The sequence below is a fragment of the Haliaeetus leucocephalus genome, unplaced genomic scaffold, assembly GCF_000737465.1.
Source record: "Haliaeetus leucocephalus isolate CR32 unplaced genomic scaffold, Haliaeetus_leucocephalus-4.0 Scaffold2, whole genome shotgun sequence".
Taxonomy (NCBI): Eukaryota; Metazoa; Chordata; class Aves; order Accipitriformes; family Accipitridae; genus Haliaeetus; species Haliaeetus leucocephalus.
The window spans coordinates 15,186,068-15,203,799 of record NW_010972438.1 but is presented as its reverse complement, the minus strand read 5'-3'; the positions used below and the strand labels follow the sequence as shown (position 1 = coordinate 15,203,799).

Here is a 17,732-nt window from a genome sequence, read left to right as displayed (position 1 = left end):
AGGGGGGGGGTGGGGGGGGGGGGGGGATCATTCCTCATTTTTTGTTTAGACTCAAAAGAAAAAAAAAACCCAACATTTTTTTCCATGTGTGTTATCATAAAGGCCACATTTTGGAGGAATACTTCATCCCCAAATCCCAAGGAATTCCTTTCTTTGTGTGTCTGACTAACCTATTACCATCCAATAGAAAAAAATCCTGTCTATCCTGTCTCAACTTTGCCCTTCTTGCCCTCACTATTCCAAAGCAGAAAATCTGGCAGATCTTATTCCCACTCTTTTCCTTTTCTCTGTAGAAGGACTATATTTCCTCTCTCTACTTCCCACTGAAAAGGAGCAGGGGCAAGACTTCAACAGCCTGAACTGAAATTGCCTTTATAATTGTTTAAACTCCTAAACTGTGTAACCTACCCTCCTACAGCTGACCCTGTGACACAACTTCAGTTTTACAGTGGTGCTATCTGATCTTGTAACTGAAAAAAAATATCTTTTCTACAGTGACATATATAGGAGTAGCTCAGCTTCCTTAGCATGTCTATTATAATCTGGGATGAGAAGGAAAGTTTGAGTGGATGCCTCCTGGTGAGACAGAAAAACATTGTCACCCTGGGGCTGGACTGCCCCTGCTACCAAGAAGGCTAACAGGGAACATTAAGACCATCCCTTATGAAATAAGCTTGTGACAACTGAGTAAAATTTTGTTGACTTTTGGACAAGAGAATTTGGAGGAAGGCAATACTCTCTGATTAACTTTGGCCAAATTGACTTTATCTTTTGGTAATAAAGGCCGCTATTCTGCTACATGCCTTAGAGAATATTATCACAAGAAGTTAATATTGCCATCTCTTACTGAAGAAGAATGCTTGGTCTTCTTTTTGTCATTCACCTGAAGCTGAGACTATAGCAAACTCCGTGTCACTGTTCCTACTCCATCTACTCACCAGGAGAACTGAGAAGCACCCTGTGTTCTCTCTGTGTTGATATAAAGGACTGCAATCAAAATAACCAGTGCAAACAAGGGACAAAAAAAATAATGAAAACCAAACAATATTTTTAAAATCTCCAAAGAATTTGATTTCCACATCCCTAATTCTCCAGTTGAATGCAAAAATGCTGTAATGCCCAGAGTTACCAGTTAAGATAAATGAATTTTAGTATATTCAATGTTTTCATTATATTCCCAGCTCCTGTTACCAATGGGTAGCTATTTCAGTTTCGCTCAAAGGAGCAACTTGCAGCCGACACAGATCTATAGGTCTCAAAAAACACACGGTGATTCTATTGCTGGGTTAAAAAAAAAAAAAAAAAAAGAAAGCCACAAATTCAAATAACCCTTCTTCTTCTTCTTCTTCTTCTTCTTCCGCCTCCTCCTCCTTTAAATCACATTATTTCAAATATTGGAAGCCTGGTTTAAGATTTCTTAATACTCAGATTATGACAGTACTTCAGTGTGACAAGTATTTTGCCTCCAAATGCACCACAAAAAGATATTGTTGGCTTGAGAGAACCAACAACTCTGCCTGGTAGAAATAAAGCAAGTGTCACAGAAGTCACTGAAACATTTCTCACCTCAAAGACAAAAACGTGGGAGGAAGGGTTTACCTAACACACAGTCTGGGAAGTTTTCCAAAATCTTTGTTTAAGAAGTGTTTAGTCTGACACAGTTCCCTCCAAAGCCCTAGAGAGATGCTAGAAATATCCACATGAGGATAATGTATGAATGAAAAAGACCTACTAAAATCCTGTTCCAAACTATGGTTCATATCACTTTGTTTCAACACATATCTGCACTGCAACCACTGAAACTCCAATACAGTGCATTGCACTACTGTCTTTCTCAGCACATTCTTACTGGATGATACTTTATATGAACATGTGTGAAATCTGTGCTAGAAGACTCATCTGTCACACATCTCTCTTGTACGCCCAGGATTGTTCCGCATTTTCTTCTGATGTTCTTCTTAAAAAAAAAAAGACAAGACTGCTGATGACAGGACGCTAGATGAGAAGGATATTTGATCTGATTTAATATGGCAATTGCTTGCTCAGCTATTTTATTAATTGATACCATTAGCAATAACAGTAACCAGTAACTGCAAATAGTTTGTTGCCTGATATTTGCAACCAAGGAGCTGCAGTCCTGCTGCTGCTCCATCAGGTCCTTTCCAGCTGTTGTCCAGGTAATATTTTTTCCTTCTTTAAAAAAACAAATAAATTTAAAACAAACAAACAAACAACAACAACAAACCCAAACCAAACCAAAACAAAAAAAAACCACCACAACCACCAGCTCCTGACTCTGTCCAGTTATTCTCTGCATCCAATTGCTCCCCAGCATGTCCAGCTCAGCCTGACAGCAATTGGGATCAAACCTCCTCTGCTGCACTTCGTGTTTCATTGCAATTTCCTTCTGAATCAAATCTGTCGACTGCAACTCCTGGCTCAACCTAGCGGTTTTCAGGATCAATCCAGCCATTATCATTCAATACATAAATCATGCTTTTGCAGTAACCTCTTTAGACCTCCAAATAAATCAGGTACACTTTGTATGATTTCTTGTTTTGACATACTAACTTCCCCTTATTATAAATGCAGATCAGAGCATTTCAATCCAGTCACAATCACGTCGTCCAGGCATGTTGCTCCTGCATTATAGAAGCAAACAATGTGAGTGGAAGAAGTGGTGCCACCAACAGCCCAATTCCTAAATTTAGTTCCCCTGTCTCTTTTCAGTCACAGCTTTTTGAGGGTAAGCTGTGCTATCTCACAATGATTCTTCACTCACACACCCCTCCACCGTACACAGGGCATCCTGACAGCATTGCACCCAGGCAGCCACCAAGCTCCCCGGAGGAGTGCTGTACAGCTACTTTATTCACACATTCAAGAGGTAAAGAAATATGCTCTGTGGATCTTCGCCCTGGGGAAAACTAGTGGAAGCAGCAGGTCTAGAGAAGCATAAGAAATATTGCTTCGTCTAGAAATTAGTAACCATGAAACAGAAAGAGTAACAGTTCCTTATGTTCTCTCTTCCCCAACACAGAATTGTGGTGTCAGGTCCAACCCAATCCAAAGTGGACATTTTTCCTTCCGAGAGGTGGAGGTCTTTTCTCCTCATATCCAGTTTATGCTGCATATCCATTTACTTCCACAGAGTATTTACACTCCAAATCAAAACCAAAAAAAAGCACATCACTGAGAAATTACAAAATATCCTTCCTTATTTAAATAATCCACTTCTAGCTGTCTCAGAAATGATTATTTTAACTTCTGCATGCCTTTAAGCAAACTGAAAGGGCAAAGTATAGAACTGAGCAGACAGGTTCAGGAGTCAGTGGGATAAAAATGAACAACAATGCATTATCCTGCCCCAGGGATCCATTTGTATCTTGTTATTATTTATCACTATGATTTCTAGCTATTTTGTAATATATTATTATTTTACTTTTTTTTCTTAAGAAAGTAGAATTCCAAGGAAATAAGCTTTCTACTTTACTATTTCTTAAATAAAATGAAATGTAAATGTATACAAATTCAAAATCACACATGTAATCAGATAAGTCTAAATAATCTCTTCTCAAATCTTCATCTCTTTCAAAATGTTCACGTTAAAATGTTGATTCGGTATATGTAGCAGACTAAAACAGAAAGACATGACAAATATCTGCCTGTTATCCAATGTGACAACTATGTTTCTCACTCAGAATAACCAGTCTCTCAGAAGAGTAATGTATATCACAGATTCTCTCAGTTTTCATTAGTACACTATCTCAATTTCTCCAGGGAACTTATCTTTGAACAACATATCACTCTGCCCTTGGAACCATCAAACTGACATTTGACAAAACTGTGGAAGGCTCATAAGTTAAATTTAAAACTCTGTTAAACCTTGCCTTACACATCTCATTGAGCTCTAGCCTCCCACGGAAACAATTAGGAAGGCCAACATCAGAGGCTGGTGGGAAAACTTCTAGCACTGGTCAGTATATTATACATGGAAAAAACATCCATCTCCTCTTTATATGCAGGCAGAAAAGTTTAGGGAGTATATAACCTGCTGTAATCTAAATGAAAAAAAAAAAAAAAGTTACTGTACTGATTCTTGTGCTCAGAACATTTTTTTATTGTATAGGTAGATGCACATGGCAGGGGTTATGCCAACGCATTTGATTTTCTTGTTTGCCATCAGTATCAATAACCCTTCATGTTGTAAAACAGATGCAGCATTTTTCTAATCATTCTAACCCATATAAATATGGATAAACAAAATGACAGCTAAGAACATATTGATAAGCAGGAATTAAAGAAATTAATAGATCTGTTTCTTAAATTAAGTTTTGACCTTAATGACGATTCAAGCTGCGAAAACTTAACACTTCACTGAAATCCCACAATAAACTCTAATCATACGCTACAACTTATCTAGGACTCTAGGGATGAAAGTTGCCTGGGTTATGAGGACAGTTTGCTTCAGCAAGGTCAGCTGGTTTTTTAGGTCAATAAAACATAACAGAAATTGCACCTCCAACTGCTGAACAAATGTTTCTGCATACCAATCATTGAATTCCAGTGAAATCAACCATAATGACAAACGCATAGCATAATACCTTTCTTTAAGCTCTCTCTGGCTGGAGAGATTTTCAATAAATGTTGAGTATGTTCTGATAGAAATGCCAAAGTTCTCACATTCGGGCAATAATTTCATCATAGCCAATTCCAGAGTAAATGCATTTAATTAATTTCTGGAAGAAAGAAAGATTCTGAAAATAATTTAAGTATTTTTATAATGCAGGTGTTATAACTATCCATTAAAGCACATTAAAATGTGCTTGTAGTAGATAGACAATAAAAAGAAAGTGATCATCCGATTCATTGCTGCAATCAATAAGCTTCAAATTTCAGAAAGAAAATTTTCCAGCTGGAAAGTAACTTGTGATTGTGAGGTTCATTAAAGCATATCAGGAAAAAAGCCCTCTTGTCTTGTCAATCTTTTCATAATGAGCCACCTTTTGCCATACAGTTCGAAGGTATCCGCGTCAGAAACTTCACTGACACGTCTGAACGGTGAAACGTGAACTGTGCTTGGTTTTGAGACTAAGATACCAAAACTCTCCAAAACTGGCAAGCTCTGCAAAAAGCATGCATTGACATAAAAATCCTGAAAACTTCAGATGTAAATACATTATAAAGGCAGATTGGACATTTGCCATGATTCTAGTCAAATCTGCTGCATGGCAACCTAATACCTGGAACTGTATCTGCAAATGCAAAACTTTGGTAGCTGAAATAATCCACCCGGAAAGTCTTTGCAGTATATACCCTCCTTTATATTTCAGTCCAACTGGTCTATGAAGTAGTAAACACTTTCTTCCTTGATAATGACTGAAAACCAGGTTTGTTCCTGCCTAAAGCAAAGTTCCTTCAGTACAGGAAACAAAGCTTTGTGCAAGTTTCAATCACCAATTTCAGAAATTGAAAAATAAGAGGTGAGCTTAAGAATATAGAACTGAATGGGGGAATTAATGGGGAAAGGAAGAAGCAGATGAACCTGTACTCCAAATCATATGAAGTTAGTAGTTTCTAAAATACCAAGTAGATGTTTTAAGACTGTGCTGTAAACTTACACTTAAGTATAAACTTACACTTTACAGCCATTCATAAGCATGAGAAAGAAAAATTAACATCAAGGCCTACTAAGAGAAAAAAAATGTTGACTAGATCAATTTTTACTTTCAACAAGCACCACAAGATATGTAATAATACTTGATAAGATGATAAGATTACTCAAACAGTGCACAAGCACAAACACTAATTTAAACTAATTTAAAATCTAGAAGAAAGAAAAACCTGAATCTGACTAGATGATTCTATATACAAACACAGCATATAAAACACACACATACATACGCCTCCCTTGCAGTTATGTGCTGGTCCATAATCTGGCCAGCAGAAACAGCTAAAAGTTCCTGAACCAGAAGCTGAAACACTCCAACTCATCCTATTATGCCTGCAATAACAGTAAAAGGTGTGATGGTAAAGTATTAAGAATAAGTCTCTCATCTTAGGTATAAATCTCTCTGTATACTATCGTTATTGTTCAATCCATCACCTACTGGGTTGGTTTGTCTACCAAAATGTTATTCCCAATGTTGAACTCCCTAAACAAAGATAATAAAAGTAAAACTGAAAGAAGAAAAAAATCTTCACACAAAACAACATATGAATTGAATATGTTGTTAATAAATATTTTTTTCTTACAGACTTTTGACAAAAGCATTCATTTACTGTAAAGTTTCTGATCTAGAAATGGAATGACCAAAAACTTCACATTAGGGACAAACAGAATAAAAACAAAAATCAAAAAAAAAAGACAAACAGAAGGTGTTAATATGGAATCAAAATAGTCAAATAAATGAAGCATCAATGAAAACCTTCATTGTGGAAGGAGCAATTAAGTAGGAGAGCAGAAAATACTGACCTGGAAGTCAAGCTGGTTGGAGTAGGGATGAAAGCAGCAGTTTGGAGAAAAACAGATAGAGAGGAAGACAGCAAAAGAGAATAAAGGGAGGAACACATTAGTTCTTTAAAAATATAACAAGCAGATGTTATATCAACAGATTTCATTAAAAAAAAAAAGAAAAGGAAAGGAAAGGGAAAGCGAGAAGTAAAATAAAATTTCTGTAGCAGTATATCCTTGCTGTGCACTGAATAAAACAAAAATTTTAAAGTAAAATGGCATCTTGTCATTTGTGGACTGTGGAAAGCCATCCATATTTAGAACCATCCAAATGTATACACACACCGAATGGAAGAAATAAATTAGGTGGATATTGGTAGGGTTTGCTGCCACACAAGTGTCTCATCATATACCACGTAGTCCTTTTTTGAACTGACATAGGTTTGATGACCCACATTCAAGTCTTCCCATGAAAGCCGAAACAGCTAAACAATTTGGCAGCTTGTTCAAAGATATCATTTTGAAGTTCACAAAGCACTGTACCTAACAATCAAAGACAGAGATTTGCCACCCCACCCCCCCAAAAATACAGCCCCTTCTAATACTGACAGCAGTATTTTTCTTCAGTGTGAATAATAAGGTTAATACTTCATCACTGAAAATACCCCGATGCTTGATAACTTATTTATTAAAAAATACCTAACCTGCCCTTTCAATTAAGTAAGGCAAAAAAAATCCCTGCCTGACACCCAGCTAGATTAATCCTTAAAGTTGTCACTGGTGCACAGGTTTTCATTCACTTATGAAAGGGAAATTTTTTAAAAGCCACAAAAATACTTCTTTTGAACACAATTATTCCATGAGCTGGTGTTTTGTCATTTACGCAATGAATTGTCAGTGCTCTGTGGACTTACTTTCATCAGAATTCAAATCCAAATCAATTCAGAATGAATTAATTGTAGTCTGATCACCCCAAGAGCTTAAACGTGCATCTATAGTGTTATTATGCAAAACTTACCACTGCCTGTGAAAAGTGGGTAACAAAAAACCAAACTTCTTGTTGAAAAACAAACTGGTTTTGTCTCATAGCTAGGACAGTATTTTTAAATGGACTTTCATATTGTTGTAAGTTTTGCTGAGAAGCTACACTCAGTCAAGCAGACGACTGACCTTCTAACATACCATTGGAGAAAAGCAGATCCAAGATTTTGCAATCTACACAATGTTCTCATCGCTTTCTCTTTTCAGTCTAAATTTATTAATGGATAACTTATATCCATTGTCTTATGTGCCAACACTCTTTTACCAAAATCACTCTTCCTTCACCACTGCGCTTACCCTTTCACATATTTATAGAGAACTAGCATCCCTGCCAAGCCTTTGTTTTGCCGGAGAAACAAGCCACTGCTGTTTAGACTCCTCCTGTGACATGAGCACTCCATTCCTTTAATTACCCTACCAGCCCTCTCTGCACCTGTTTCCAGTTTTCATTCAACCTTCTCGAATATGACCGATGAGAAGTTCACAGCAGTTTTCCACATGGAGTCTTGCTAGTGCTCGATGACATTAATACCTTCCTATCCTTACTGCAGACATTTATTCTGACATATCAGGATTCACACCTCGTTATTTAGATGTCTGCTTCATTATTTAGATGGCTCACAATGACACTGCCATAAGCAAATTCACCCAAACTTTATCTTCCTAAACTGTATCAAGTATGATCCTTAGCTTACAGCAGGCAGTCTTACTGGTCCTAGCTTCATAATCATGCATTTTGTACTACTGTATTGCACTACATTTCATGATTCAAACTCCCTAGCATATTTCACAAATATATTTTTCATTCCAACACCGTTAATAAAAGCATTGAACAATATATTCCTTCCATTCTGAAAGTTCCATTTCAGATGCAGTTACCTCTCTTTGGCTAGGCCCTTCACATTAAAATTTAAGCTGATCACTATCTTACAGTTTCATTTACATTATAAAAAAAAAAATCCCAAACCAAAAAAAAAAACCCACACCACATTTACTTCATCAAGAAAACCAAAGAAAAACATCAAGCTAAGTTTACCAAAAGTACATTATACTGGGATATATTGCATTTAATTTTAACCTGTTCTCATTATAAATATAAATCATGAAAGATGTAATAGAAGTTATCAAACAGCTTTAGTATAGGAAGAGGAATTGGTTCTCCTATGTAGTAATAAGAAGCTATAAAATATAAAATTAATATATATGGAGTAATTTAAGAAACAGACCAACATGTTTTTATATATGAGGAGTAGTATGAATCATGAATCTTAAGTGATGCAAGTCAGAAGTGTGACAGTTTCTGAGGCAAGAAAAATCAGGTTAAAACCAAAAGAATTACCATTCATACAAAATCTTTTTCAGGATTACTAATAATGTTCGTTTGCCAAATAGCATACACTTATAAATTTAATTGCCCATATTTTGAAGCAGATATTTTTATCCTTGAGTATCTGACACTTTGTGTCAATACTTTCTGACAAATAGCAGAACATTAGTATTCATCATCTTTTAATTCTTGTTTGAATTTGTAAATTATAACGTTATTACAAACGTTTTTACTTTTCAAACTGATTTATACAAGTACACCTCATTATGCTGATGAATTTGTATGTGAATATAACAAATATTGTGAAGATACCATAACTTGCAATACTCTTGATTATAACTCTCTCAGAAATTTATGTTTATAAATTTTGAGAATTTATGTTGTTGCAATTATCTTGCAATGTAAAGATGTTGGCACAGCAGTGAATGTGGATCCCAGCAAGCTGTTAACCAAAAAACACATTTCAAAAGAGCATTCATTTTCCTACAAAACCCTGGAGATGCCCTTGCATCTGAAGTTAGGGAAAATGTTGAAGATATCCTGTTTCTGAGCAAGAAAAAAAGGGAGAAAAAGTAAGGAGAGAAAATAGTAACCTAGAGCACATTATATGAATTACAAAACAGTGGGACAAGAAGGAAAGAACATTTTCAAATACGCTTCTGTTAAAGTTGCAGTCATTTTCACAATGCTTTATTCCCATAAAGTGGGTAAACTGAGCTTTGGCTCCACCTCTTCCCTTCAATAATGAGCCAATCAAGTAGTCATTACAAGCAGAAAAAGTAGTAGCACTTCATAAAATGTTACAGCAATTTACACTCCACCTAACCCCCTAGAAAGGGGAATTTCAACATCAAAGTTTCCTCTCTAGGGACACCAACAGGTGGCACAGCTATATACAGATTTAGATCTTTAGGCCAATGTTTTTAGAAAATAAGGAAGAGGGAGAGAAAATAAATTAAGTTTTAGAGAAACCTAAGTTGAGCCTGATTAGTAAGAAGGGTTAGACACCCACTCTCTAAAAATATTTCCCTATTACACCTGTATGTTGCTGGCAGATTGTTAGCCTTACTGTACTAATCAACAAATTTGTGCCTGTGCTTATGCATGGTGGAAAGTAGCTTTAAGACTGCATTACCAAGTAAAGGCAGTAACATCTGTTGATGAAACCAATAATAGATAATTTTTACATAATTCCTTTTTTTTTTCCTAGTTTAAAATAATTGACTTATATATACTGTGTGTATAGGAATTTGGAATTAATCTTGAAAGCTGGACATAAATTTAGTGAGAAACTGCATTAAAGTTAACAGAATTCACAAACAAATCTTAGAGCATAATGATTCCCCAAAATTGCAACATACTACTGTCCTCAGCTGGCCATGCCATAGATATCTTATTGTAAGCATTGCAGAAGCACTTAAATGTTCATAGAAAAATTTAACTACTTCATCACATTCAAAGTACAGTATCTCCTGTTCAAAGAAGTCTGTGCCTACTCAGTGGTACCAAATTCTTTTCTGAAACGTTATTTCAGGATCAACACCCTCACCAAGAATAACAGACTGGAAAGCAGTGTCCCAAAATTTCACTGATAAAAGTGCATCGAATTTTCAAAAAAAAATTAATACAAAAATAGAAAATTCTGTCCATTACATCATGCACTACAAGGTTCTCAGATAATAAGAAGAGGTTATATGCTGACAAGGCTTTAGTAATAGCTCTGCATCACTGGGTTCCTTGTTTCTTTGTAATCATTGTTTTGTAATCTATAATTCTCAATTTAATTCAAATAAATCTACTGATCTATATAGATTCTTTATCTGTTTTTTACATAACATATTTAAAACTTTAACATTTACTGAAAATTTAGATCACAAGCTCCACTACTTCATCATGTTCGTCTTTTAATCTTGTCATTTTAATATTCAACCATTCAACATGTACATGATTGCTACTTAATAAATCTCTTGAGATTATCGTCTTGAACAAAAGTTTAGCATGCCTACTATTGTGTCTAATGTCACACAATAATTCAGTAGGTTTTATAGCCCAATGAGGATATCAGTTACTGTTTCTGTAAAAACTACACAGTCAGTTTCCACCAGCTTGGTCACACCTGGAGTCGCTATATTACAACCCCAGGTCCGTAATTGCCCCTACAGTACATGTGCTGATGGGTGGAATAGGCAGCACTTTCTTGACAACACAAATTCACTAATTGTGTTATCTTTTTCCAATATGCTGCTTTAGGATTTTGGGGAGTTTAGGCAGAATTCAGTCACAGTGCACAAAGTGACCACTCTTTATTACTAGCTTCCTCCGGTATCTACTTTACACATTAAAATCAGTGCAAACACTAGAGTATTCTAAACTCCTCCTGATGTGGTGAGAGAGGTAACTGCTAATTAAAGTTGTCCTCATGTAAACACTCAGTTCTATTTTGAGTAATCTTTTTTCACTTTAATTTTGAGGTCTCGGTTCTTATGATACTTTGATTGATAACTGTATGTCATTTGTTATTACCATTATTAAAGCTTTGCCAAATATCTGCAGAGAAAGATAAGTTTTGGCAACAGATAACTGTGAAGGTTGATAAGTCATCATCAGTAAAAGATGCTCTACACATCCTTTCCAAGCTGGCTGTTTTCCTCCCCCTAAGGTAACCAACATTTCCAGGAGATCTTCCCCTCTTTCATCATAATTATCCCTAATGGGAGAGCAGTGCTATGTCTTGACTGGAACTATAGCAGTAATCACAACAATGAGATCCCTTAAACTTCTCTTTTGGAACCATGAAGCACTTTTCTTCTGACTTGACCACTAGAAAACAATTAAATAAAATATTTGAAATCATAAAATTCTTTCTTTCATTTACCTAAGAGTGGCTAAGTACAGGAAGGGAACAAAGAAATTACATTCACATAAATTGCTTATCAACCAAATAAATTGCAGCGTACCATATGGGAGAAGGTTCCAAGAATCATTTAATTACAAAGGACATAAGACAAATGGATCCCAAAACCCTCTTGTCTCCATTAGGGAAAGACTGCACAACCTTCCCAGAAATAAGACACACACTGCCTGGTCAGTATCAGAAAAGGTTCATTTGTAGCAGACAAAGACTACAGAAACACTGAGAAATAGTTATAACTATTACTAAACAGTCATGAGACTAGTTAGAAATACTTACCAATACTTTTCAGGACCTCTCAGAACTAGTGATGCTGTTCACACTGAAGAAACACATGGGAAAAGTTTTGATTTACCAGTTGCTAGAAACACAGGATTGTTCCCCAACAAGGTTTTCTGGGAGGGTTGTTGTCACTGTAAATTGCATATGGCTTTTCCTATACATGTTCCTTTCATGGAGACAATTAAAAAAATATAAACCTTAAATTGTTCCAAAGTCAGCAGACAGGAGATGCGGTTCTCAGGTAGCCATTTTTTTTTCATTTCTGATTCAATTTTACAAGACATAATGAACATTCTATTAAAAACGTATTCTACTCTTTACTTCTCTACTCTGCAATGAAGATCAAGTAAATGAAAATGCCACTCAATGTAAGACAAATAATACAAGAATTACCTTTCTAACTCAGCAATTTTCTTATCTTTGTCATTCTTCTCATTCTCTACTTCCTTGAGTATTTCTAGAAGTCTGTCAACCTCAGCCTGAGCTTTGCCACATTCTTCTCTATAGTACGATGCCTCTTTGTCAAGCTGTTTCATTCTGTCTGCAAATTCTGGATTCATCCGTGCCTCCTCTTCAGCCTCATGAGCCTTCAGAATCAATATTTTTTAGAAAAAAATAAGGATGAAATAATTTATATAGCTTTAAGAGCTTTACTTTTTCAGTCTCGGAGTTCAAATTTTCGTTAAAAAGGATTATGGGTATTTCTGTCCGATAACAATTTTTTCTACAGAAGCATTATAAAAAGGAATGAAAATATCTGCATAGTCTAAAATTACAGTCAAATGCTATCATCCTGAAGGGGGAGGGGATTTATTAAGGTTTTTTTACACATTAAATTGACCATATTTTAAGGGTGTTTTTTAAATTAAAAAATCACCTTTTAATTCATTTAATTCACATTAAGCTTTTAAAGTCTTTCAATTATAGGCAATTTCTTAATAAATCGTATTCTTTCTCTTTCCCCGTACATATATCCACACTTTGTCCATGTATATATATACACACAAAGATACATATATACATATTTTAATCTGTATCACTGGATGATTCAAGTGCAGTTTGATACAAAAAATTTAAAAGGATGAAAATGTTTTTATGCACTGCTGTTTTTAAAATACAAACCGATAAACTAAAAATTTGCTTTCAGCAGACTTTTTACCCAATAATCCTTTTTCTCTTACCATTAATACTTAACCTGAAACATCAGAAGACCAAGCCCATTGGTGAAAACAGCACAAACCTGGCAAACACATGCATGGATGGGTGGCAGTTTCACAGACAAGAAAGAACGCAATGAATACAACAACAACAGTGCAGAGCCCAATCTTACTCCCATCAAACCTAATGGCAAAAACCCAATTAACTTCAATGGGAGCATGATCAGGCATCAAGTGCTTTAAACTGTTGGCTGGAATAATCACAGACAGATGGAAACAACAACGCACTGCAATGCTTAGCCTACCCCTTGCTTCCCATTATTCCTAATTGGCATCTTGAAAGAGCAGGCAAGGAAAAAACAAGTAGTTTAAGGCAGTGCACATTAAACATAGAAAATTCAGATAACATTCTCTTAACATACAGGAATTTTACAGAAATCCAGGATATTTAGAACCGGAGGTCCTCCAACTATCTTATTACACAGAGAATACGTGGACTTACTTATCCTTCTTAATTTCAGGGAATAGACAATGCAAGCAAGCAATTGAAGAAATGCAGATCAAAATGAAACATGCGTGTTTTGGAAAGAATTAATATAAACTACAGGTACTAGAAGGTTCATATTCTTTGCAATGGTTAAAATTTTCTGTATAAATAAAGAACAAGCCTGGGTTTAGTATAAATACAACAATTAAAAAATTGAAATTACTAGGGAAGAAACTTAGGGGGTTTGCATGTAACATATCATTTAAGCATGAGGATAATAAGAAAAAAGATAGTACATTTTAAGTGTTATTTATCCTACTGTGAGATTTTTATTCAGAAGAAATATTTGGTTACCAAAATAAGCCAAGGGAATGACATGAGATGCCTACTAAACCTACTGGCCTTGCTCTTCAAATTCTGTATTTTGGATAATAATACATGCTCCAGCTCTGAATTCTATGCAGATACAGGACTTTCCTAACATAGAGCTCATTTCAAGATAACATCCAAAGAGTATCTTGATTTTACTGTTTGGGTGAGTTGCCAGCAACAGATTCCTTTTCATCCTCATAAATCTTCCTGCTTTAATAATAAACTTTGATTTATTTTATACAGGGTGTTAATTGTATCAAGAAATTTACTTTCTACTAGCTTTGTAATTTTGAAGTGAATGTAATACTCAGACTCAGGGCCAATTGTGTGAGAGACTGTGGACCAATTTCCAGCTGCAAAGCACTTCAATTTTCCATCAGCTTTATTAAGATATTAGACGACATTTTCTCTCTCCAAAAATGAATACTAAGTCTTCTTTTGCAAAGAATAAAAATAATTCCATAGTAAAGGTAAATTCACTCTAGGAAAAAAAAAAATACAACCCAACTCCCACCTTTAAGATACTAAGAAACCTGTGCAAAAAGCTGTTGTTCCCTATTGCTCTTCAGATTTCTCCTCCTCTCCTAAGGGTAAATCCAGAATTTCACAGTTCCCCTCTAGATGCGATCACTCTTTCATATTCCTCTCTGTCACCTTTCTTTCCCTTCTGTTTATTTTAATGTATAATTCACTTATTTACCAGCCTTGCTTCCATCATTTCATAAACAGGCAAAACACCCGCCTTCCTGCCTCTAGCCTCTTCTTCACTTTAGCATACAGGACCTCTCAGCTTCAGCCCAAACTTTTTTCCCCCATGCACCTCTACCCTAGTTTTAACCCAGGACAAGAACCAATACAGAAGAGATAGAAAAGCCTGTCTTTTTTTTTGTCTTTTTTTTTTTCTTTTCATTGCCACACTGGACTTTCTATGATGAAAACACATAATTTGGCAAGAATATGATAGTGTCACCAATGCAAAGGTGCCAAATGTTCAACTATCACAGAATATTCCTGTCACACAGCAGCTCAGAAATGTACTGAACAAATTATCTACTGCACAACTTATAGCTAAAACATCACCTAAAATCACAGATATGAATTATATTCTTCAGTTTAGCCCTATAATCCTTGCTCAATGGCATGCTAAGGAAATTGATGTTAAGTTGCAAAAGTATTTTCAATTCTTGTGCTTTCTGTGGTAGTCATGCATTCCATATTTGTGGGATGCGTTTTTGAAAAATTTTGTGGTCATTGTATTTCCCCATGGTTTTCAAACATGAAGCAGAACCTATAAGGTATGATCAAATCCAATGTGATTAGGTATCCAACTTACACAGGGTTTTGAGGTGCAGCACAGTTATCCATAATGTCACACATAAATCAATATAAGCATTCAGTTCAAAGACAAGCATAAGATTATACTAATCTTAAAAAAGAAAAAAATAATTTAAAAAAAATCCCAGTATTGCAAATCACCAATTCAGTTGGTTGCTTCTACTTTTACAAGCACTTCGTACAGAATATTTTTGGACTACTGGCAGGAAACATTTTTCTACAACAGCATTGCCTTAATGAAGAAGGAAAGGAAAGTTAGTTAAAAAGGGGGAGCAAGAACATAAAACATTTTTGAAAAAGAGCTTTCTGCAGGTGGTACTCTAACTTGCAATGAGTCCCTTTAAGGGAATCCTCATGTTGTAAACAAAGCTGCTAATACTACAAGAGAGCAGAACACAATCCATCTGACATTCCCAGGACAAAGGCATAGAATTACTTATGAGAGCCCTATTATATTTTATGGTTTTGAAAGATGTGTTTGGATTTGAACTGGGCACTTTTTTTCAGTTGTTATATACAGACCAGGGGTGATTTGTTGACAGATGGAACTTGACTTTTGAGGTCAAACAGTAGGCCCAAAGGAGATTAAAGGCAACTCGGCTGATACTGACCCTGCTCCCACCCAGACAGGGCAGATTTCTTTGGCTTCTTTGCAGGCTGTGGGAGACAGGCTTGGCTCACTTCTAACCAGAAGCTGCGTGGTTATCACATGAATCAGAAAGTCTCTGCCTATTACTGCTGTCCTCTCTTCTAGCCTTTTTTTCATTTCTGTCCCCCTTTTTCTCCCTAAGTCCTCTGTTTCCTTGGGAGGAATACATTTTCTGGTTTTATGGGGCTTTTATGGGTAAGAGTGACTGGTTCATGCATACCTTTCAGCAGCAAAGTAATTGATCTCTTAATCTGTATCTGTAAATGATAATTATTGTGTATGCAGATTAGGCTAGTTTCAAACTAGCACACTTGGTTTATGATGTTTTGTTTGTCAATCTTGCGACTGTGCTGTTGTACATTACTTTTACAAGTCAATAAAAATAGCAGATCACTACCATTAGAATTTCACTAATTTTTACAGTAATTATGTATCTGTTCTGATATTTGCTTAATAAGTACTACAAATACTCTAGAAGTAAAGTAACATTTCCTTACGTAAACCACAAATTTCCTACAGAAAAACCATAATAGTGTGGCACAGACATGCAACATGAATTATTTAGTCTATTAAAATTTTATGGTACAATCATGCATGCATTATTCTGCATAACAGAAATGGATGGATAGATATAGTATTTAATTTTTAAAGCTTCAGACAAACATACACAGAAATCAACAGAGTACTTCATAAAAAAATGGAACAGCAGAATTTACATGCAAGAAATTACTTTGTAAGATCCTTCAAATTTTATTACTTTCAATAATAAACTAAAAAAAAATTGCTATCACCTTAATTTTTTTGTAGTCTCCTTAAAATTTGAGTTGTTTTTTTTTAACTTCAGGGACTGCTCTAAGCAATTTAAAGTGGGTTCTGCAAGTACTTTAAATTTTAATCTGACATTGCTCTGGTGGAGCATTTGGAAAATTAAGTCTTTATTATTGAGAAAAAGGTTCACCAGAACTCCAAACTAAGTACATTGTTCTATTTTCATTACAGTACAAAAACAATCATGTAACTTCTTATAATCAGTTTTGCACAAGAATTCATTGGGTATTTCAAAAAGTTCACCTTTCAAAACATGAAGAAATGTGCACCCAATTCTGTTCACATCTTATTCACACAGGTGAACACATTGTGAAATCTTTCACTGTAGAGTATGCAGGATTTGCACCCCTTCCATCTCCACTTTGGTACCCAAATATGTATAGGAATAAAACACTTCTATCCATTGCTGTATTTAAAAAACATTAGATTCAGCAATAAATGAAAGTCTTGGAGTTGATATCTTGTGACATATACACAGGTACCAAACACATTCCACCACAAAAAAATGCTATATTACTGCATGGGCTAAAAGAGGTCTACTCAGAGATTGACTGCTAGTTCTCTGACTCATGTAAACAAAACTTCAGTATTTTAAGATTAGACTGCCATCTGTTTTTTTATAACACTATTATTTTCAAACAAAAAAAAAGGCAAGGAAACATTCTATTAAATAAAGTATCATAATGATTTGCAGTACAAAAAAAAGTGTTTCAAATAACTGCTAATATGCCTTCACAAAGAACAAAGGTGAAATCTTGGCCTTATGGAATTCCAAGAATATGTTGCCATTGATTTCAATCAAATCATTATTTCGTTTCAAGATCTTAAGTGGTTTGGCAGGAGAAGAGGATCATTACTACTTGCATTGTTAAAAGTAGACAGATATATA

At 35.3% G+C, this 17,732-nt stretch overlaps 1 protein-coding gene across 1 annotated transcript in view; it reads right to left on the bottom strand.

Moving 5' to 3' along the window:
* Positions 1 to 17,732, bottom strand: part of ERC2 (ELKS/RAB6-interacting/CAST family member 2) — a 393,279-nt gene that overhangs the window by 147,588 nt on the left and 227,959 nt on the right. Inside the window, exons 12-13 of the mRNA XM_010573681.1 lie at positions 12,409 to 12,602; positions 6,476 to 6,487 (exon numbers count right to left, since the gene is read on the bottom strand). Of these exons, the coding sequence (XP_010571983.1) occupies positions 6,476 to 6,487; positions 12,409 to 12,602 (206 nt within the window). The remainder of the gene's footprint in view (positions 1 to 6,475; positions 6,488 to 12,408; positions 12,603 to 17,732) is intronic.